Source organism: Pomacea canaliculata, linkage group LG6 (assembly GCF_003073045.1).
Source record: "Pomacea canaliculata isolate SZHN2017 linkage group LG6, ASM307304v1, whole genome shotgun sequence".
Classification (NCBI taxonomy): Eukaryota; Metazoa; Mollusca; class Gastropoda; order Architaenioglossa; family Ampullariidae; genus Pomacea; species Pomacea canaliculata.
Window position 1 is genome coordinate 15,602,564 of NC_037595.1, and position 24,544 is coordinate 15,627,107.

At 43.6% G+C, this 24,544-nt stretch overlaps 1 protein-coding gene across 2 annotated transcripts in view; it reads left to right on the forward strand.

Annotated features, from left to right (window-relative positions):
• Window positions 1-24,544, forward strand: part of LOC112565614 (E3 ubiquitin-protein ligase rnf213-alpha-like) — a 201,901-nt gene that overhangs the window by 5,339 nt on the left and 172,018 nt on the right. For both annotated transcript variants that reach the window (XM_025241165.1, XM_025241164.1), the window contains exons 4-10: window positions 2,989-3,026; window positions 5,505-5,666; window positions 6,914-7,119; window positions 10,463-10,755; window positions 11,444-11,685; window positions 13,041-13,265; window positions 20,099-20,297. In XM_025241165.1, the coding sequence (XP_025096950.1) occupies window positions 2,989-3,026; window positions 5,505-5,666; window positions 6,914-7,119; window positions 10,463-10,755; window positions 11,444-11,685; window positions 13,041-13,265; window positions 20,099-20,297 (1,365 nt within the window). The remainder of the gene's footprint in view (window positions 1-2,988; window positions 3,027-5,504; window positions 5,667-6,913; window positions 7,120-10,462; window positions 10,756-11,443; window positions 11,686-13,040; window positions 13,266-20,098; window positions 20,298-24,544) is intronic.

The following is a 24,544-nucleotide window of genomic DNA, read 5'->3' on the forward strand; positions in this document are numbered from 1 at the left end:
AGCCCAGTATTTTTCTGTTTTCCTTGCTTTCAACCTCTCTCTAAGATAATTGAAGGATTGTGTTACACAGCATGTTGTGCTGGATCACATGGCAAGACCAAAAGAAGCTTGCGCTGCTTCACTGTTTCAAAAAGGGATTCTTGCATGGCCCACCAGGGTGACAACTGTGCTCCATAGGTATTTGTTGGGCGTACCTTCTAATTTCCCCATGCACTTGGTATCAGATTCTTTTCTCTGTATCAGCAAGGCAAATACCATGTCTTACATCTATACAGCAGGATGTGAACTATGAGGGTCTTGTACAGTTGGTATTTCAAAGCAAACATGATTGTATTGTTGTGCCTAATCCTGTTCAGCTTGACCATTTCTGGTGTTGTTAGCTGCAATCCTGATAGAGATTTCTGTCATGCAGTTGCATCTTTGGAAAGAGTAGCTCCCAGGTCATTAATTCATTTGCTCCTTGACTGGTACTGGTCACTGGGAAGAACATGGATAGACACAGCAGCTGACAAGGCCCACCACTCATGGCTATCTTGGATGATAGTGAGTAGGTCTTGCACAGGACGACCAGTACATTCCTTCACATTTGTAGGCCAGTTCTTCCTCTGGTCACTCTCACATTGACCATCCTCCAAGATACCTTGAAGGACAGCCTTCAACAGTGTTGTGCTGGGTCATATGGACAAACCAGACCAGCTATGCCTGGCTACCATGCTTCATACAGAGTCATTGGTTCCTGCACGAGATCCAGAGCTTCCTCCTCAAATGCATAGATTCTCCTTAATTTATCTGCAAGCAGAGTCCATGTTTCATATCTGTAAAGCAGGATTGGGGCTATGAGGGACTTGTACATATTGCACATAGCCTAGACTTTACTGCTGTTGCTTCCATGAACCTGATGTGAATATCTGTCATGGAGCTGCTGTCTTTAGAGTGGGTGGCTCCTGAGTACTTAAAGCTATTTACCTCTTCAAGCTGTACTTCATTCAATACATTCATATAGGTATTTGTTTAGCTGTTTCCATTGGCAGTGACCTTACTCTTATCACTTCTGGTCTCTGTTCCATATGCATTGGATCTGTCAGTCTGTTGGTAATGTCTTGCAGTTCTCCGTTACTACCTGCTTTCGCATCAATGTCATCTGCAAAGCACAGGTCGCACATCGGCCTTTCACCGATAGTGTGATGACTTGTAGAGTTTCATGCATGATGTTCTCTAGAAAAAAATGTTGAGCAGCACAGGTGATAGCGATAGAGTTGTGCCGAGCTCGTATACAGCACTTCAGTGAGTTGGATGAAACCCTTTTCAATGTTGAAATTTTATGTCCCATGCCATAGACCTCCTACTGTGCTGGACTCCCAGATACTTGAAGACATTCCCCATGTAAATCTCTGCTTTGCTGTTACCATTGGTATTAACTCTGACTTTGCTTTTGTCAGTGCTGTTCTTCATTCCGAAAATCTTCATACTGTCCTTCAGTATGTACGTAAGGTCTTGCATTTCACTATTTCTGCCAGCAGTCAGACTGATGATGTCTGCAAAGCAATGACTGTATTTTTTGTCACCTCTCATTCTTGTCATTTGTAGTCATTGATCACACTATATTTATTGGAATGAAATGATATGGTACCAAATCAAATCTTGTGTTGTTGAATATAGCAACTGGAAGAAACCTGGAGATACTATTGGTGGGATCACCACTGAAATATGAAATGACCCCATGACAATATGATACTTTGACAGGAAGGGCAGTCATTTTGCCTTAAAACCATATCGCCCCAGCTATGTCACCCAACTTCCTGAATCAAATCCTCCCCGCGATAATAATAACATACATGGATGCCTACAGAGAGAAGTCTGTGTGCAGGTCAATCCACTATGTCTGAATACTAAACATCAAGATTCTTTAGAAATGATAGTGGTATCGGTATGCTCCTGTAGCTTAATGTACAAAAAGCTAAATGAGTATCCTAACATCAACACATCTGCATATAATAATAATGATCCATATTTTTTGACTGCACAAAAGATTCAAAATAAATAGTACATTTTCAACACAGGCCAAATATACCAGTTTTACAGAAACATAGTGACACAGAAATAGAAGCCACAAAAATTTAAAACATTTAATACAAACCTCCAAACTAAAGAATAAATGATGAATAAAACCCCTCAAATTAAAAAATAATATTTCAAGAGAAAATTGTGTTGTGCATCATTGTGGTATGTTCTCTAGATGGCCAAATGGCCATTTTTGGTTTGTAAAATAGTTGCTGAACTTGTTCGAATGATTTTGTTTGAAATAGGCAGCTAAGCTTGCATATGTATAGTGTTCGAACAAGGTATGGCACTGTTTGAAATATTTGACATTAATAGCTACTTATGTCACGGGTGATCAATTCATCTTTTGGGCCACATTATGGCTGAGTTGTTTTGAGTTAGGCAGTGGGGTGATGTGGTCTTGGGGCAAAATGACCGGTGACCTTTGACAAAAAAAATTTGCTTGGTTAAAAATCCTTTTATAAAGTAATATTGTTAATGGTGTTGTTATAACAAATAGCAAAATATTGTCTGTTATAGCTCCACAGAATTTGGATTGGATAACAGTTGGTAATATAATCATTGCCTTGACATCAAATCTATTTTCTTTTTATGTCATTAGCCATAATCTTTTCCTAAAATTCAGTTGACAGTTATTGTGTTTGTAGGTTTGAATCTCTTTAGTAGAACATTGTTATTTTCTCAGTTCTAATGAATTTTTATCTTATAATGAACATAAAAATAATTGAGAACTTAGGTTAACCTTAAATAGCCACACATTAAAAGTAGATACTTGCAGTTTCAAGTTTGCTGATGGAGATAATGACCTGAAATAATCTTATATTCAAGAAATAGTGATAATGTTTCACTAGCCATTATAATTGTATTATAATTCCTGTGAAGGTGAGAAATATTTTGATGGTGATTGCTTCTATTTTTCTATTCCAGGGTAACAAGAATAGGTTGCAAGGTGCAGAAACACGGAGGTAAAAACTGCTGTTTTAGTAAAAAAAAAAAAATGCCTTGTGAAACTGTCATCAAGTAGAATCTCATACCTTTCCTCTCTTCTTTTTCATTATTTGTATTGGGCCCATTGTATTATAGTAGTTTCATGTAATAGTGTGTTTATCCTTATATTGTGGGAGGGCTTTGGTGAAAAGCAGATTTTCTTGCCTATTTTACTGCTTTTAACTTGTTTCTCTTATAAACATATCTTTTGTTAGGGATTTGGTTTGAGCAGCTTGCTTATTAATTAAGACTCAAGCCTTTTTCAATTTCTTGAGCAAATCCAAATTCTTTTTTTATCACAGATAAAAGTTTTATGACTGGCAAGGAGTGATGTATAAAACACTAATAACACAACACCTGATTTCTTTTAATAAAATTCTTCATGCCTCACTTTTAACATTTCCTTTCATAAATTTAAACTGTAAAGTGGTACACTACACTAAACTAAAGATATGTGGTCATTTCTGTGTAATCAATTCCTAAATCCCTAACAAGATGTGAGGAGTCTATAATATCTTCACAATACTCTACTATGAATCTTCCTGCTGTCTTAGTGATGTTTCAACAAAGCACATAAAATGAAAACAACACTAAATATAAAAGCCCATTTAAAATACATGATAGCAAGACATTTGACTTTAAGGAAAGAGAAAAAGATGAATTCTGTGTAGCATCTTATTTTTTGCTAACAGTATCAATTGGCTGCTATTATGTAAAAATCAGTTTTTGATAGGGAGCAGTACTTCAGTTTCACATAACAGTGATGTCATACAGACTGATCGGTCACCCAAGTAAAGTTATGCTTAAGGTGATAAAGAATTGTCTCCCATGAAGTGTTGAGGAACAGAGCTCTTGGAGGAGCAGACCAGTTTCAGTCATCAGGAGTACAATTGAACAAAGTGTCAACAATCGCACAAAAAAGACTTTCTGCATGACAAAGGTCTGTGCCATAACTTTACTAACTTCAAGAAGACCTTCAAACTGTCTGACAAAAGGGGTTGTGGCCCATAATGCATAGATTCAACATTGAAGAGAGCATCATCCAAACCATTTAGTTGCTGTTCACCAGCTCTGGGAGTTTTGAGCTGCTCAATGAAAAATTGGGAGAGAGTATCTATGACAGTGGAAGTTTGCCAAAAATGCATATTGTCCCTGGTGTTGTTCAACACCTATCTCGAGGATCATGTGAGATACACTGCATGAATACAACTCCTTGTCCAAAGCCTTGATCCTTTGCTGATGACATTTATCTAATGGCAGGCTTCTTGTGCCGGGGGTGAACACCCAGCGTTTCTCTGGCTGGGTGACTAAACTGGCCCACCCCTTTTTCTCTTATGCTTTTCCTTTTTCTCCTTACCTGGCCCTTTCATCTATATTCTTTTTCTAATCAAACATCACCCTCTTTTACTTCAGTTTTATATGGGAGGTAGGTTGAGGTCCCTAAGGGGTTGCTGCCCATCATACCAACACACCTCTTTGCCCCGGACTTCTCCTAGACCTAGACGGAGAGAGAGCGGCTGGTTGTGTATTGCCCTAGCTTTGCTAGAAGGCTGCTGCCGGGGTCAATCTGGTCTTCATACTTGGAGGGCCAGATCGAGTATATTCCTTGTGTACCCCTAGTGCGGCCTGCTGGATATGCCCTAAGACCTAAGTGGTACCGCTCGGTCGCATCTCCCTGTTGGACTCCATGGTGGGTGGGGAGCATAAGGAACGAATCAACTTACTTCAAATCATGGCACCAAAAAAAAAAAAAAAAAAAACCAAAAAAAAACCAACAAACCAAAAACAAAACAAACAAAACCTTGCAAAGCGAATCAGAGAAGAGGAATCCTTGGACAGTGAAGATGAAGTGAGAGAATGCGTGAGAGAGAATGTGGAAGGAGTCTGGCCCCGTTTTTTGGTGGTGGAGGGCGCAGAGCCGGCCCGGCCGCTCTCGTCCCTGTCACCTTAGAAATATAGAAATATATCTACAAAATTTTCTACCGTTAGACGTCTGCTCTCAACAATTTCTTGTCCAGTGCGCAAATCAGAAAGCATCTAAGGCCCTACATCGATGGGACGGGAAACAGTTTGTTGACCGCCCCACATCGATCCCTCAACTCTTCAAAGGGGGGGGGGTCATTCGTTGCCCTGACCTTGCTGGAATGCCAGAGGTTGACATCAAGTCAGAACTGGCACCCCAGGGGGTTACAGCAGTGCCGAGGGTCATCCTGAAGAAGGACGGGAAATACAAATATATGTACCCTGTTCAAAACTTTCTGTTTGCCCCAAATACCTGACTTTATTGAGGTTGGATATTTACGGATTAAATGCGGCACACATGTAACTTGTAATAAAGATATATATATATATGTAATGTATAAATAAGTATTATTTACAAACTAAAGGGTAGCAGTAGATTAGCAGATATTTCACAAGTAGAAGTGATTGTCACGTATGTTTTATTAATTTTGCAGTTCTGCTGTAACAAAAGACTATGTTACAGTTGTTTTCCATGTAATCATCTCAGAAGAATTTTCTCTGGACACTGAAAAGGATGCTGTTCTAATAAGAGGTCAGCCAGATGATTTAAATGCATGGAAACCTAGTGGAAATCCGCCCGCCATGACTTACGAGAGGTATTTTTTTTATTGTCTCTCCTTGTACATGTAAATGTGCTCCCTAGATGGCCCTGATGTGTTTTGCAAACTTCTTTTCAAATTCAGATTTTATTTGTGCACTGTAATGATTTGTAATGTGCAGCATTACGGCCAAGATAGGTCGCACTCTCTAAGCTGACCAGTAACGATAAAAGAAAAACGGTGGAAGGTTAGAAATGAATAGGCACCCTAAACAGATGCGGAGAATGCAGCCTTGCCATTACACGGAATCTTTGAGAAGTCAGTAAAGTTCTGCATCCAAAAATATCTGAAAGTTATTATGACATTTTTATGGAAGCTCATTTCGCAAACGGTCATTGTTGCTCAGCTTCCTGGAGATACCTGATCTCAGTCGTTGCAGACTTGCCAGTGTTGCACAAAAAGCTTTCTGTGATAGCTCAACATGAAATCTTTGTAAAGCAGCTGTAGAAAAATAATCAGATTTTGAAGTCGACACTTCCCATGTCTAGATCTAAAATCTAAGTACACTGTAATGGCAAGATGGCGCAGACGTGACAGTAGAAATAAAATGGCCCAAGAATATGAAAGTGAGGGAGAGCAGTCACTCTCCTTCAGATGGGTTTGATTTTCGGATAGGTCTTAACTGATGATTGTTGGTACAAAATACCCATCAGAGAGATAATATTTACTCACAACTTGAGGTTTTCATGATAATGACAATACTTTATTGATCTTTGTGGCAATTGTATAACACCAGATCAACATCAAATAAAAACATAAACATTACAGTCACTCATCCACATTAAACAACAAATGATACTAACCAGTTGTTCATTAACTCATCAGACATCACATATCCATCCAACATGTTACTAAACTCCGAATACCTCACACAAAAGTAAAGGGTACAGACCCTTGAATTCAATAAAATCAAAGTATTTCAGATCTCTTGTATCATCGCATTGATAATCACAACTCTGTTAACCTTTTCAAAAGCAAAAGCTTACCGACAATTTTAAAACGAAGGATTTCAACATAAGCATCTAATCATCATAACTCTTTCTAATACCAAAGTGAATAACTTCCCCCATGTAATAGCTATAAAGATGTACTTGCAGGTGCAACCTGTAATGGAAGAGTTATTTCTATCATGCAGCAAATTTCCATATCAGATTAGATTTCCACATCATTGAATTAAAAGTGTTTTATACCTACTGACTAAATGCATGATCTTACAACTGAAGTTCTTGTTTTTTGCAATATAGGTACACTGATATTGGATGGCTATACAGTGGAAAAGTCAGGATGAGGAAAGAAGTCAGAAACAAAGGATTTCCTTACAAGTATCTTGTAAAAAAACATGGAGATAAAATATTGTGGGAAATGGTTCAGAAAAAAGAACAAGGAAACCAGAGACCAGAAGTTGTCAACAGGTTGTTTCAACTGCACAGAGAAAACTTGGGGTCAACAGGTATGTATGAAGATGAATTTCAGGTTCAGTCAATATTGTTCAATGGTTTTATTTTCTTTTTTTTTTTTAGCTATTACAAGAGCAGTACACACACGACGTCCATACGCGTTCTTTCAACACACAATAAAATGATTGTCTGAGGCTGTCCAAATCATGTTATTTTCATTATCAAGTTGCTAAGGATTTTATGACGTAGAACACAGATAAATATATTTATACAAAAATGTCTCAACGCACAGTTCTTTAGAGAAGATGGCCAAAACCATCAATGATAAGTAAACGTCTGGTAATGCGATATCCTCTACTCTTAATTATGTATATCAATCCCTCAGTTCATAACTTAAAACAGTTTCCAATGTTCTAGTCCGTGATGTATCAGTTCCTAGCCATGCATACTGACTCAGCAACACGTCCTCGCTACGCTTTTTCTCAGAACTTCCCCAAAATATAAGTTGCCTGTAACCATGCAGTTTGGCGCCCGAATAGCATATATAGGGTTGTCCCCCTTTGTATCTTCAGTCAGAATACGTATAGCACAAATTACACTTGTAATTCACTAGAGGCGGGTTTTCCGTTCCCGAGGGGGTAGGAACCTCCCAGCAAACAGGCAAGATTCGGCCAAGCTTGGCCCAAGCTCGGCCGACTCTTGAGTGTGGACTGGGCTTTTTGGTCGCCACGTGTAGCTAAGCAACGGATGACACTCAAGGCCGTACACAATGGCCGTGTCGGGGAGGGAGGCTGCCCCAAGTCACAGCAGCGGTACTCCACGGTGACGTCACGAGGCTAGTGGTGCACCGAGCCCATGTGCTGCTGGGTGTTAGACCGAAGGCGATCGAGGAATGATCTGGGAAGGTGATTCTTCCTCCTTCAGAATGGCTCCAACTAAATTAGCCCGTACAAGGGGGGGGGGGAACTCGTCTAGGCGAGGTGTATCCACCAAGGGTCAGTATCGCGCCGCATCCAACCCTGCTCTACTATGTCAACTCGGGAGATTTACATGTCGTGACTCAGGCACGTCTTTTTCCTTCACTATCCCGGGGCTGAGTAACTTTTCTACCTCGTTACCGCCAAAAATCTACGGCTGAACCGTGTGCGTTTTTTATGCGTGCCATCTTCCATACTACAATGTACATTCTGCATATGCGGGTGTTTGCAACGAGCCGCATATTGCTTGTACTGATTCCTTGCCAATGTACCGTCGGGCTCTGCGATTGCTGGCCTCGTTCTAGGTCAGGCAGTCCTGACAGTTCGTCTGCGTTGCTCTTTCCTGGCCGATATGTTATGTCAAAATCAGACGATGCCAATGATGCTAACCATCGATGACTGATGGCATTTAGCCTCGCTGACGTCAGCACGTAGGTCATGGAGTTATTGTTAGTCAACACAGAGAAGCTGTGACCATATAAGTAGTCGTGGAATTTCTCTGTGACAACCCACTAGAGCGCGACGAAATCTAGCTTGTGCGCCGGGTAGTTCCACTCCGACCGGCTCAGTCCCCTGCTGGCAAAACACACCACCCGTTTGTGATTGTCTTGCACCTGGTACAGCACTGCTACCAGCCCGCACATGTACAGCTTCGGTGTGCAGTTCAAACGACTGGGCGTAGTCTGGAAATGCTAGGACTGGAGGTGACGATTGGTTGCGGCCCTATGCTCCACTGGGAGCGAATAGGAACAAGAAGAAAGATGTGACGACAAGCAGTCCTTCAATTTCCTGAACGCTTCTTCTTCCCTTTTGCCCCATACACACTTGACGGATTTATTAGCTTTTGCATCTTTTCCTCTCTTCTTCTTTCATTTCAAGGCGTCATGAAGCAAGTCGGTTAGGGGCTAGGCGATTGCCGAAAACTGTCTCACGAAACGCCTATAATAACCTGCGAATCCCAGAAACTGTCGCACATTCTCAGGTGTCATGGGCACTGGCCAGTTTTTCACTTTCTGGCATTTTTCAGGATCTGTCTCGACACCAGCCGCTGACACGATATTTCCCACATACTTAACTCGATCCTGTGTGAATGTGTACTTCTTGGGGTTTAATTTCAATCCACAATGCCGTAGTCTGTCTAGCACTCTCTCCACTCTTTCCAGATGCTCATCAAACGTACTGGAAAACACAATAATGTCATCGAGAAACACCAGACATATGTGATATATAGGTCCCCCAAACACTCTTCCATGAGGCGATGATATGTGGCCGGTGCATTTTCCAGCCCCATCGCCATGCGATTGTATTCATAGAATCCGAGGGGTGCAACTGAGAATGCTGTGAGCTTTTTGTATTCTTCGGTTATCTATACACGATGGTAACCGTTCTTTAAGTCGAGGACAGTAAAATACTAGGACTCCGCTAAGGCGTCTATCCTTTATCCTCGGCAGAGCGTACGAATCTTTGATTGTCCGTGCGTTGAGCTGTCTTTAGTCCACACATTGCCGTAAGACACCGTCTTTCTTTTTAAAGCCATACAATATTTGATGACCAGGGTGAATGAGATGGTCTAATAATCCCTAATAATACTGTCCAGCATCTGTTGCAAGTGTTCTCTCACCTGTTCGTACATGCCGGGTGGATTTGGCGATGCCGTTCTTTAAATGGCATATCATTTGTCAACTGTGTTTCATGTTTGACCCGTGTGACATGACCAACATCAGTTTCGCCGGTTGAAAATTTCTCGGGGCGACAGATAATCTCTGCTAATCAGCGTGATTGCTGCTCCACTGTCAGTTTGGCGGGATAGTCACAGTCTACGCAGCTTGGTGCCGCCTCGGTCATACACATGGCACTTCCGCACTGAACCTTGGTGACTGGCTGATGTTCGCCTATCACCGTGCGGGATGGTATCACCACTGTTGTCGTTGTCGTTGTCACGTTGCTGTCATAATTGACCATGCTCGGCGTGATGTCCAACAGCTGATCCGTCGCTTTTCAATGCCGACTGGAGCATTGCACGTGGGCGCATAATCCAACGCTTGATCCACGGCACACTGAATGACAACGGCACCGTTAGGCTTGATGGTGGTTGCAGTTTTATTTTGCCTTTAGAATGCCTAGTCTGCCGCCCATTGTTGTAAGTCAGCAGCGGTGTCTGCTTTCGGCTTCACCTCAAAATTCCAAAATGACTCCAAACACACCCGCGCATCTACATCCTAGCTGTAGCTAGTCGACCCCCTCCCGCTCTCCTTCGGTCACGGGGTTGTCAGGCGGTCAGTAATTAGCCCCCGCCAAACCTGTACCGGTCCTGTGTGGTTGTGTAAGCATGCGGCATGCCATCTTCCATACTATTATATAAGCCTGTGAAAGAAATTGTTATGTTAAGAAATCACAATCATGTTTCTGGCTGTTACAGAGGATGTACACTGGTATGATGGTGTTGCTTATCCCTTTTCAATTTCAAACTGGCAAAGCAAATTATTCAGAGGATTATTTCGATTTACAACTTTGTCTGAACAAGTGTGTAAGGAAGCACTGTTGTCAGGAAAAGAGTTTCTTCCACTTGCGGAGACTATAATAAAAACCATTCTTAGCCACAACAATACAGCAGAGTATTACTTGAACGAAATCAATACAGTCATGAGCAGTCTCAGTCAGCATTTGCTTGATTACAGTCTTCGTAAACCTGATCCACAGCTTAGAGAGAAGGTAAGTAATGGAAGGTTTGGTGACAATTTTAAAGATATTTTGTTGGTAAAGCACATCCCTCTAAATAAAGACTTCATGAATCTCACTAAAAGGATCGATGTTTGACAACGCAGTTGTTTTTTTAGCTTTTTTTTTAAACCAGAAAAATTGCATATAGAAAGTAATGTTTATACCCAAATGTCTTCATTTGTAACATTATTTGTAAATATGAATAGCATTAGATAACTCATGGACAGAAATGATGGTTATTTCAAGATATTCTACATTCCTATTGGGTAAGGGTTTCTTTTATTCATTGTGCTGTCTCAACTGTTATGACCATGAGGTTAGATTATGCAAGTCCTAGACCCACTGCTTTCCCTGTGTTGGGAATGGCCCTGCAACGGTGTAGTTCTTCAGGCACTTTAGGTGCTAACAGTGATAGTCTTCATTTACCTTTCTCAAGCACTTTTGAAATGGAAGGAAGAAATGACTATTCAGCATATTTGGGTGGAATCTTATGAAATTAATTCCAAATCGTGACACAGAATTTTCATAGACAAAACTAAGAGCACAAAATTTGGCTAAATTTACACATCTATTCCTTATAATGATATAAATACTACTGAATCTGACTTGCAAAATGTGTTCCTGTCTTCTGCTTTATAGCATGAATGCGAAGCTAATCTACTTTTATTCTCTATTTCAGTGCCTACTAGAACACTTAGTGAAACCTTTACTTAATGCATTGTCAAAAAAGACCCCACAAGCTTTAAGTCTGGCAATGTTTTTGGCAATTTTGGTAAGACACTGGAGGATAACTATTGACGCTCAGTCCATAAGCATCTTGTGCCATGCCATGTTGCCTTCCCAGAACATGGAAACAAGAACATGCCCTGATCTGGATGCCCTTTGCAAGAGCTTCCCAAAGTGGATGAAGGAAAACCAAAAGTTTGTTACTTTGTAAAAAAAAATCTAAACAATGCTACTGCAATTTTATATTTCATAATATGTTTTTACTGTAAAATTTTGTGAGATATGACATCTATCAGCAGTGTATAGATATATTAAAGTGTGACTAAACCGATTTTTCAAAGCAGCATATCTATGAAGAATCGCATGCAGAGAGTTAAATGGCATAAATTACTGGATGGTTGACCTGTTCAGCACTATTAATCGAAAGTTCAATATTTTAGTTACTGTCAAAATATGCACTATTAACACCATAAGTGGGGATGATGAAAGCAGCGTATCGACAAAGGGACCAGTGGTCATAACAAAAGGACCAGTGGTCATAAGTCAAATGCTAGTCGCTTACCTTACTAGTTTGAACATGCTCCACTGCCTAAATGATACAAAAGCAATGTTGCAGAACAGCACACAGTTGAATGTCGGCTGGTAAGTCTTAGCTATCAGTTATTGAATACTATTTGAAATCTAGAATAATCACTCGGCGATTGTGACGAAGGTTTTACATGCCCTCAGGAAATTTGAGCATTCAAATATCAGTCTTGTTAATGGAATTCGTCTCATAATCAAAATCTGCACAAATTTTGCCCATCATTGTGCAGTTATCAAAAATATGGCTTACCAAAATATATGTTGCAAAGTTATCTAATTGGAGTATTTTTATGATTTATTAATGTTTTTAAAGTGTTATTTAGTCAGTCTAATGTTACATTGAATTATTTTGTTGCATTTCCTATGTAAGATTAAAAAGAAACTTAACTTTTTATACAGTGTTTGAGTTTAGTCACACTTTAAGCATTAAGTAACGGCAAATGTCCCATAGCATAGTGCATATAGAGGCAGTGAACTGTATGTGGTTTTACGTCAAGTGTATGCATGTGCACGGCAAACCCTAACCACTGCTAACCAGTTTTACTGCCTTAAGTTACAATGGGTTTGGCTTGATGTGCTAGGGCAGTGGTTCTCAAAGTATTTCGGACTGCGGACCACTTTACTTAAGTAAAAAATATGGCGGATCACCAAGGCCTAAAAATCACTCTATGAATTTCAAATTTAAATTACCACATTAGTTTCATTACAATTCAAAACTAAATGTCCTTTTGTGACAGTAGTATAGTAATAAGTTGACATAAAACTAGGTATACCTCGCTCTTTGTAATTAAAATGTTAATGCGAGGAATGCATCACTTTAAACATCACTTTGCTGACATATGACGACTGTCAGCCGCGGACCACCTGACTTATGCCCGTGGACCACACTTTGAGAACCACTGTGCTAGGGCAGGACATCCACCGTTAAATAATGTTAGTGTCATTTCTTCTTTGTACTGATGCAGATACTTGGGAGAGACTGTAGAGTTTCTGATTAAGCAGTCTTGCAAAGGGTATCCAGCGGATTCTTCGTGGTTGCACTGTGTGCCACTGCTTCATTTCCTTAAAGATGGAATCAAGCCTTTTCAAGATTTGAACCTTTCTGCCTCATATTTGGACGATGAATGGTGGGGAATTAAGCATTTTATTGCAGAGAAAGAGATTTTCAAAAACAATTTCAGAGGGACGAAGTAAGTGCAAACCTTCATTTCCTTATAAAAATTAAGCAAACTTTTTAATTTACTGGGCATGTAATATGACCTTTTTAAAGATAAGGAATTCTTAGTAGGGCTTCTCTGTTATTTATCTAATTTGTAATTTAGAATGTATTTTTTTTTTAAAGTTAAAGGTTTAAGTCAGTTTTGGCGACTCTGAATTCAGCTTGTGACAGAGCACACAGATGGGTCACAAGCTAAGCATTTCTGATGATTTTGATTTATGTTTTTGAGACTAGAGAAGGAGCATCCGTAGGAAAAAATTGCTGCATTAAAATCTAGTAGCTTCTGTACACACTTTCCTAATTCCTGTTGAGGAAAAATAATACCTGTTAATTGCATTTCTCAGTGAAGATTATGTATGTTAATATAGTAATCAAATTAAGCCCCAGGCTCTATTCCTGGTGGTGGATTTCTGTAAATTATAGAAATTGCAACTATATAAATATGCCAGGGACCTACTCAGAGTGCTAGGACTAAGCGCACGTGTGCGGACGAAAGTCGTGAGTGATGGGATTTTCTGGAATGTGTGCCTCTTTGACGTCTGCCGGGACAGTGTGCTTGGAGAAGAGAAGGGGTTAGGACATTGAGGTGGACGCATCATTCGGGTAGAGAGCCATTGCCTCACTAGTGTGTAAGAATTGAGTGTGTTAGTCGAAAGAAAGGTCATTGCCAAGACAGTGAGCTTTAATAGTAGATACAGAGGATTTTTGTTACTGTGTTAGAAGAGCCATTGCAGAGACAGTGCGCTTTAATAGTGTTAATAGATTCCGTGGAATTTTGTGATTGTGTTATTCGGAGTAGATGACCATTGCCGAGACAGTGAGCCTTAGTAGTGTGTAAGAGATTGAGTGCATTTGTGACTGTGTTTTTTCATAGCGAGTTTTTTTTATTATTTGTTTAAATTAATAAACATAGGCAGACTCGTACAGGCAACTCATTTTGTTTTATTGGAGGGAAAGAACGCGCAATTGTCTGACTCCGCTGGTGTGCTCGAGAGAGTGTGAGGGAGACACTAAGCGGCATCGTGACAAAATGTAGCAGGGTAGATTGTTGCTAGAGTAGCACCTGCGGATTGCTGCTTGGCATTGTTTACAGCAGGGATGCCCAACCTACGGCCCGCGGGCCATATGCGGCCCGCGACGCGGTGCCATCCGGCCCGGGAAACTTCTGCCCACAGTGCAGGAAATCGGCATGTTAGTAATAAAAAAAAAAGACCTTAAAAAACGAAAAAAAGGGAAGAAGAAGTATTTATACCTACGTAGGGGCGTCTCTCAATCTTTTTTTCGATGGACGAACATTTTGATTCAGTGCTCCAACTTGTGTTTCTACGATGCAGCGGACATTTCAGAAGTTGGTTTCGGGTAAACAACTTCAAATATCCCACTAATTACTACATAATTAATAGTAAGTACAACATGTTTCTAATAAAAATGGTATCTGCTCTATTTTATTTTATTTTTTTGTTGTATTTTTGCGGTGAAGCGGCCCGTGACGCGCATGTCGGAAATTGATATGGCCCGCAGGCCGAAAAAGGTTGGGCATCACTGTGTTACAGCATTAATTTGACTCAGGACAGTTTGAATGCTAAGGATTGACGAAAAGCTCTATTCAGTGGGTGGTGGTGCGTGGTCGTTCTTAGTTGGGGGCGTGATTTGTCTGGTTAATTTCGATGACAAACAAGACTTTAGCCTATGAAATATTTTGCCGATCCTTCACACGTCAGTGCTAAAGTAGAAGAGGGACAAGTGGCATTTAGCCTAAAGATGTCTGTGATTTCTCCCTCACAATCTGACCACGAGATCTGGCCACTTCTCATTGTTGCGAATTAAATGTGGTAATGGTCTGTGTGAGGTGTCCCCCGGCGTCGTCAGTGCTTTGATGCGGTACCTTACCTCGCCTGACATGCCAGTGACCGCGGCGCGGCCTTGACTAGAGCCGCATAGACTATCCTAACAAGTGGGAGAGAGAGTGTGACTGACGCAAGTCTTGGTATCTTCGTATCTAGAATATTTGGTGCGAGAGAGCACATGTGTAATGAGGAGATGCTGGTGGAAAGGAGTGTAAAAGGAGTCACAGTCAGAGTGAAACAGTAGAGTTGCGGAAGGTACTGTGGGCGTGTGTGTCACCGCTGGCTTATTGTGTTCGGCGCATGTCGCCTTTGGTCAGCGAATGTCGCTGTGGTCAGAGTTGTGGAGCGTGTGTCGCAGGAGTCGCTGTACTAGTTGTCAGCTTGTGTCGCTGATGATTGTGTACTTGGCGTGTAGAAACTGTTGTACAAAACTGTAAATAAAGTTCTTTATTTTGAAATAACTTTGACTGCAAAGACTTTCTTGGAGAGGATGACACCGTAGATTTCGGACCTTCAATGAGCCATCAACGACAACATAGACGCATGGGACTTCGTCGTCAGTCTAATACGGACCACAACCAACAAAGATCCCTTTTTCCCGTAACAAATCTGCTGCAGTTGCTCTTTAACAAGCCTGTGCCCTTACCAAGGGGAAAAAAGACCCCACTGCATTAAGGGTACTGCAGAGAAGCATAGGCTGAAGGAGAGAACCGCCAACAGAGAAATGGGTGCTTAATATGACATCTGGGCGAAAACTACCCTTTGCCTGAAGGTATTGTCTCGTGTCCGCTGTCAGGCATTCTGGTCTTGCTGCCTTTTGGGCAATCTGGAGATAGATAACGGTTAAGGAAACATACCCCTACAGAAAAGCAGGATGATAACAGCATCCATTCTTATGACCTTCAGTGAAGGCACTTGCACAGTAAGATTGGCCTGGGATGACAACAAGAAGGCCTTCTGCCTGTTAAGATCTTCACCAATGAGGGGTAACAGTAAAGGTCCACCTTTAAAGACAGCGAGGGTCGATTGCTCTTGTATGACAAAGCTGTCCTAGACCACTGGACGAAATACAGCAGCAAGCTATTCAACTTTCTGCTGATTACATACCCTAGTATCCTCCAAGACAACTGGGAAATGAGCTAACTGGGAAATGACAAAGTTGACCTTATAGTCCTACGAGAAAAGGTTGAGCAGGCGATTGGGAACATGAAGGGAGGAAAGTTCCCCAGAGTAGACAATGTCTTAGCGGAGTTGATAAAAAAAACCCAAAAAAACCCCATCAGTATCAATTACTCACTACTATCCACAACTGGGGCCACCATAGCTGATTCTGCTTTGTTTTTAACCATTTTGCCTTTTGCTACTACTTCAGTCACACGTTTTACATCTTCATCTCATAAGTAACTTATATCTTCTATCCTCTAGTCACAGTGGAACTTTTCATGGAGAGCCTAACTTTGAAGAACTCCATGCACTGTCTTGCAGCATGTTTCTCTCCTGGTTCTTTGACTTTGCTGGGAACTTTTGTTTTGCCCTCAATCTCTTTTTCGGTTTAAGGATTCATAGACTGACTTCCCTTTCGGTGAGGTTTTTCTTCCTGTCTGCTCCCACCTTTTGTTTAGCCAAAAACTACTTTCATTTCTCTTGCTCCCGGGTTACTCTGAGCAAGACTATTACTGTCTGTTGTGTCTTTCTCTGACCGACTGCTAGAATCTCCAGACAAGACTTGGAGGGTCTTCTAACCCATCTTCTTCCTTCTAACTACCTTTTAGGCGACTTCAATGGATACCACCAACCTCCCCGTCTTGCATATGGCTGCTTCATGCCATCTTGCTAGCTTTCAGCTCATTCACCAATATTCCGAATTTCTTAATCATTTCTGACTTACCATGTGCTCTCCAAGCTCTTTTCAGTTTTTTGGTCCACCCTTTCATCGGGCATTGTTTGAGCGGATCAGGCTGTGAAGACCACTTGTCAGTCTCCTGGTCAATTGCGCCCACTGGTATCACATGACAGCAAGTATGTCTTCACAACCTTTGTTCTCGGCTAGAATAATTAATATATTAATTTTTTTAATTCACTATTCTGGTCTGTACTCGGAATTTTTTAATCGATTTTTAACCCACTTCCCATTGTCCTAGAGTGAGAAATTTTCACCCAGTTACCTTTACTTATTTCTGGTGACAATTTCCGAGTGCTGGTCAGCTTAGAAAATACACGGGCACGGAAATTTTGTTTCTCTTAATGTTTTTTGTGTGCCCTGTGCTTTTTGGCTAATGTTCACGTAGGTGTAAAGGATTTGTCAGCGTGTAGAAAAATGCGGCGTCTCAGTCAGCCACATAGCCGTATGCTAGCTTATCACATTGCGACGACATTCGAGCTTCTGGGGAGAGATAAGAACATAGGTAAGTGAAACTGGAGCGTAAAGGAAACGAAGTCTACAAAAGAAGAGGTAAAAGCATCATGAGAAAGTATCGTCGGAGACAGAAGCCAAGAAGCATTTGCGATAGTGATATCAATGCGACTGATGGCCTTCCGAAGGAACGAGATTTTTGTAGGAGCCTGGGTAATCGTGAGATAAACAGAGAAATCTCAAAGGGTCTCATAAGTGGTGCCAATGATAACTGAAGTCATATGGCCATACTTCCGCCGTGTACAAGTATACAACACAGATATTCCACCAGTCCGTAAAACCTTTGGTAGAGATGGTGTACATAAGATTAACCCAATAACGAAATAGTTCCTGGCCCGATTCAAATAATGTACTGCTAAAAGAAGAAAGCTACCATTGGTATTGTCATGGACCTCCACACTTACCAAAACGCAACTTGAGGATCTTGACTTTGCGGATGACATCAGCCTGTTGTCCCACAAGCAGCAACATGCACAGACCAAGCTCACTCGGCTCGCAGAAGAAGCAGATGACTGGCCTGAATATCAACATCACGAAGACGGAGGTAATGCGGGTGAACAAGCAAGAAGCCCCACTCCAACTACATGGGGGATGTATTGCAGAGACTGACCGCTTCACCTACCTTGGCAGCATAGGCCGCAAAGATGGAGGTACAGATAAAAGCGTTAGAAGCCGAATAAATAAAGCCAGGCTTGCATTCCACATCCTGCGACCTATCTGAAAGTCCAAGGCATTATCTCAACACACTAAGATCCACACAAATGTAAAGTTAGTCGGTTATTCCTTCTAAATAGGTCTGAGACATGGCATGTGACCAGGGCCGCCGAGAGCCAGCCCGGCCCCGGGACAGACGACCTCTCCGGGCCCCTTGTACTTGTAATCGTAAATTATTTTCCCAGTATATAATGTAAAAAAAAAAATCCACTGACCAAGACCGGGCCCCCTTGACAGCCGCGGGCCCGGGTACACCAGACCCCCCCTGTCCTCCCCTCTCGTCAGGCCTGCATGTGACAAATGCCATCACCAACAAGATTCAGACATTCGTCAACAGAACATCAGATGGCCCGAGAAGATGTCCAGTACAGACCTGTGGGAGAGAACCAACCAAAAACATGCCAGCCAAGACATCAAGAAGCGGAAGTGGGGCTGGATCGGTCACACCTTGCAAAAGCTGGCCGATAAATTAACCTGCTGAAACCCACAGGGGCGGCACAGGGTTGGGAGACCCAGATAGACATGGAGGAGATTGGTCCACAGCGAGGTGGAGGCAGCTGCTACAGTGCCTCCCTTTATGTAAAAACTACCATACGGATCACGAGGTCACTGGGACAGCCACCGGATCATGCCAGCGCCCCCTCTCTTCTCTGGAAAAACCCAGGGGAGGGAACGGGGTCGCCGGACATGAGGCCTTCCCCTTTGTGCCGCCACCAGTCCGCACATGTATGCCAGCATATGTATGTATGTGTCAACTCAGGGCTTCTGCTAAGGCTAAATTCTTTGGGGTCCCAGGAACCCCATCTTCAGATTTTTAAGGGGTCCCTGTTCTTTGCCCAAATTTGAATGGGACCCCATTGACGAAAATTGAAGGGGTCCTCCGAACTTTTAATGCGTACTGTACGCAATTTTTTGCGTAAACAGAAGCCCTGCAGCTTCTACCGGTACACGAAACGCCGGTCGGCAAAACGTCCGACTCCGAAACGTCCGGCGGCGAAACGTCCGGTCGGCAAAACGTCCGGCTCCGAAACGTCCGTCGGCAAAACGTCCGCACACGCCTTCTACCATATACAGTCAAATCTCCCTACTATGCCACCTACCGGGACCAAGCAAAAGTGGCATAGTAGCGAGAGTGGCATAGTAGAGAGGGTTCGTAAAAACGGCTTTATTTGTTCAAGTTACCCGTCAGTCCAAAGCAGGGGTGGGCAATTAATTTTCCCAAGGGGCCGCATGAGAAATTGGGATGGTTTTAGAGGGCCGGACTAATATAGTTAACTCAGTTTTACCCAATACTGTATAGTATATATACTGGCGGGCGGGCCGGTCGCCCAGGTCTGGTCCAAAGCTCTCAAGAATCATCGGCTTCGCTAGCTGCCTCCTCTCATTCTCCCTCCCTCTTCATCCTCCACCCTTCCCAACACATCCGCGCACCTGCATCCTGGTCGCTAGTCGACCCTCACACCTTCCTCTGTCACGTGGCTGTCACCCGGCCAGCGACCACAACCCCCCCCCCCACATTGCAGCTCCACCCTCCTGTGTGCGTGCTATGTTCCATCCCACCTAACTGCGATGTCCCACACTACCATACAGTATAATAATCGAGCACTGCGCGGAATTTCACAACTTGTGTCTTTTAACAGTCACACAAAAAGTGGCATAGTAGCGAGAGTAGGGGTGGCATAGTGAATTTTTTTTTACATTGAATTTATAGTCGGGACCGAGCAAAAGTGGCATAATACAGAGAGTGGCATAGTAGAGGGGTGGCATAGTAGGGAGATTTGACTGTATGTTGATTTTAAAGACTCAGATTATAATGTTTGATACTTGCAGGTTTCCTTCTGATGTCATCGAGCATCTGAAGCCTAATCTACAAGCAGACCCTCTTCTATCGAGAACACTGGTTGCCTGTTTGGACTTCCAAAATGTGATGTTTGTGTTGCAAAGTGGAGAGATTCCACTGGATGTTATTGCTGCAACCCTAATACATCATATTAATCACGAACGATATATCTTCTTGCCAGAAAAAGAGGTTTGTTTTATGACAAATCAATAAGGCTGTTAGTTTAACCCTAAGTAAGATAGATCTGTAAAGAGCAATGGTTTGTGTTCTTAAGAGTGGTGAGTTGATATTAATGTGATTTATACAGTGCACAATCATGCTCACTAAGAAGCATGCTCTCAGATGTGATGGGCTGGAGTATGACGTCATAAAATATGACGTCATATTTTATGACGACAAAAAGGTGACGACAAAAAGGTGACGACAAACGAAGGACGTTAGGACAAAGACGAGACGACGAACAACGGCGATGAGTGAGGGAGCATCGGCGTGGGGCGCAGCCGTGGCGATTGTTTTAGCCGTGCAGTAAAAGAGTTGCACCTGAATACAAGACCTGCTTGTATTTTTACTGATGGACGGTTGTCGTGGTTAGAAAGATACCTCACCACTTGGCCACATTTGGCGCTGCGAGCAGGATATTTGTCCAATGGCTGAAGAGGGAGACAGCCCAGTAGAGGCTTTACGAACATATCAGTTGCTTCGCCTCGAAAAGTTTGCCGGCGGACCCACACCGAATGTGGAGGAGTTCCAAAGAGAAGTTTCGTGGGCTCTCACCATGAACCCGATGCCGCCGAACGCAGCGTGCGGGTATATCTTGAACGCGCTGGAGGGACCGGCCAGACGGCGAGTATTGATGCTACCACATGACGCTGTCGACACACCCAAAAAGATCTTGGATGTGTTGGTCGAGGCGTACGGCGAACGGAAAGATGTCATCGATGTAATCGCCAGTTTTTATAACCGCCGACAGCGGCGTGAAGAATCCGTTGATGAGTATGCCATGACGCTTCGCAATTTGCAGGCAAAAGCAAACAGCCTGCAGAGCGGCGCTATTTCAAATATCCATCTGGCGGCCCAGTTGGTGAAGGGGCTGAAGAATTGCCATGTTCGACGGGAAACGTCCAGACACCTGGCTGACAACGAGATGGTCAAAGATTCAGCCCTATCACAAACAGCTTTTACAGGCGAGGAGGAGGACGGCGCGGCGTCCAAGCGGCAGCGATTAACAACATCTCGGAGGACAGCAGCCCAACCGGTCAGGAAAAACTGACTGTCCCGTCGTCTGTAACAGGATGACGGGGAAAGGAGGTGTAGCAGGACTGACTGGAAAGTGTCCGACGGTGGAGGCGGAAATTCAAGGAATTCGAGTACTGGCGCTGCTCGACACCGGCAGTGAGGTGACGACAGTCACTGATGAATGGGCCCGAGGGCATATACAGAATTACAATTAAATCATCTCCCCATCACCTTGAGAGGGACCGGCGGAGCGGAAGTGCCATATTCAGGAGTAGCGCTGGTGGATATTAAAGTTTTTGACCAGTGTCTGAAAGACATTCCTATCCTAATTGTCAATGATCCTGTCGATGCGGCACAAGAGAGCGCAGGAGGCGTGTACCACTTCTACTAGGGATGAACGTCCTTGATCGATACCTGACGCCACCGCAGATGTGCCGCATGCAGTACAGGTAGCAGTGCGTGAGGCTCACCTTGAGAGGACAGTGTCAACAAAAGGACTGGCTAGGGCCGCTGTCAACACGTATGTTCCTGCATTTTCAATGGTCACAATTAAAGTGACGAGCGTGCCGTACCATCGCCCTCTGCTCGCCGCCCCCGTAGCACAACCATTACCAGGGGGGCTGGTGCTAGTCCCCACCCTCACAGGAGCACATCACACCAGCCGCTATGTGCGTCTGGCAAACCTGACCAGCAGCAGCGTTACGTTGCCGGCGCGTACTGTCGTCGCAACTTTACAAGTTGTGGACAATGTTGTTTGCCAACAAGGTGTCACGGTGGATGTCGGTGTGAACGAGTTAATCATCTGCAATCAGTCCAGCAGCTCCCCTAAGGTTAAGGTCACTGACACACCTGTCGTCACGTGTCCAGACTTTGATGGCACCGTCAGTCAGCATCAGCGACTGCAGGCGCTGTTGAACAAGCATGTGTCTGGTTTTGCTAGGGACTCGACGGACCTCGGATACACGGACGCTGTCTTCCATCGTCTGCGTACCACGGACGAGGTGCCGGTAGCGTTGCCCTACCGTCGTATCGCTCCGCACCAGCTAAAGGAAGTGCAAGATCATATAAAAGACTTGCTAGACCAGAAGGTGATTGTGGAGAGCCACAGTGCATACGCTGCACCCATCGTCATTGTGCGGAAGAAGGACGGCAGTGTGCGCCTATGTGTAGACTACAGACGGCTCAATGAAAAGACAGTCAAAGATGCCTACCCTCTACCACGCATCCAGGAGTCCTTTGACGCGCTGGTGGGGGCTCAGTACTTTTCAACACTTGACCTTGCCAGCGGCTACCACCAGATAGCGATGCACCCAGATGACAGACACAAAAACCGCGTTCGTGACACCCATGGGACTATTTGAGTATACAGGATGCCAATGGGCTTAACATCCGCACCAGCCACTTTCCAGAGGTTAATGCAGACGACAATGTCGGACTTTTTGTTTTCATTCCTTCTTGTGTACTTAGACGATCTCTGATATACTCCAAGACGTTCGATGAACATTTAGCACATCTTGATCGGCTCTTGGGACGCATCGTGGAGACGGGATTAAAACTGCGGCTGGATAAGTGCCAATTCCTCCGGCGAGAGGTGACCTACTTAGGTCATACCATTTCCGCTGAAGGTGTCAGTTGTGAAACTGGAAAAGTAGAGTAGTACAGAAGTGGCCGGTGCCCAAAACTGTCTCGGAGTACGCAGTTTCCTGGATTGCCAGCTATTACCGGCGATTTATCAAGGGGTTCGCCAAGATAGCTGGCGCATTACATGACCTGGTGACGCAGGCCACGCAAGAAAAGAAAAAGAGACAGAATGATATCACAGCGAAATGGCAGTGTGTCCACCAGGCTGCGTTCGACACCCTTAAGTCGGTGTTGTCAGGTGCACCAGTGCTAGGGTACGCTGATTTCACACAGCCTTTCATTGTAGAGACCGATGCCAGCAACGAGGGGCTCGGTGCCATTCTGTCACAGGTGCAGGAGGGCAGAAAGCGGGTTATTTCCTATGCCAGCCGACGTCTGCGCCCCACAGAGCGAAATGACAGCAATTACAGCAGCATGAAGTTGGAATTTCTTGCGATGAAGTGGGCGGTGACTGACAAGTTCAGACACTACCTGCTAGGCGCACAGTTCGTCGTGTACACCGACAACAACGCGCTTGTCCATTACAAAACTGCAAAGCTGGGAGCAGTGGAACAGAGATGGGCATCGCAACTGGCACAGTTTGACATGACTGTTGTATATCGACCAGGCAGTCAGAATCCTGCAGATGGATTATCTAGACTTCCAATATGTGACGGTGCACATTCCGATGTGGACCTCTCTCACTCTAACGGCACTTCCATCCCAGTAGAGATTTCTGAATCGTGTGAGCTGTGGTGTGCACAGCAGCCATGTGATGTGCACGCATATCATCAGTCCATGGATGACGACATTATACCATCTACTGGAGTGTTTCCACAGCTTTCAACCGCCACATTGAGGACATTGCAAGCTGAGGATAGTATCCTCAGGGCTATCATTAATGCCTGGCCAAAGAGACCCCCGCTGTCACAGGAACACGAAGCACGCGTACTAAGAAAACAGCATTCAAGACTGTTTTGTCAGAACGAGCTGCTGTTTCGAAGAGTGAGTGACACTACAACTTGGAGAGGTCGAACAACTTGTGCTCCCCAGTGCTCTAAGACCCAATATTCTCTCATTAGTACATGACCGCATGGGGCACCAAGGATTTGACCGGACTATTTCACTGTTAAAAAGCCAGAGTATACTGGCCGGGGATGTACTGTGATGTTAAAAACTACATAGACAATTGTGACAGGTGTGTGTTAAACCGTCGACAATGTGCACCAACACCTTCAGGACATCTGCTTGCTGATTACCACTTGCAGTGCTGCCATTGACTTTACAAGTTAGAAATGTCAAGTGATGGCAGGGACAATGTACTAATAATGACTGATGTGTTTACAAAATTCACGCAGGCCATTCCCACAAGGGATCAGCAAGCCGATACTGTCGCAAAGGTGTTGGTGCAAGAATGGTTCCAAAGGTTTGGTGTCCCTCAGCGACTCCATAGTGACCAGGGCCGGGACTTTGAGGGCAAAGTGGTGCAAGCATTGTGCCAGCTCTATGACATCAAGAAGTCCCGCACGACGCCATACCACCCCAGCAAACCAGAACTCTTGTGACAGAACCTGTAGTGT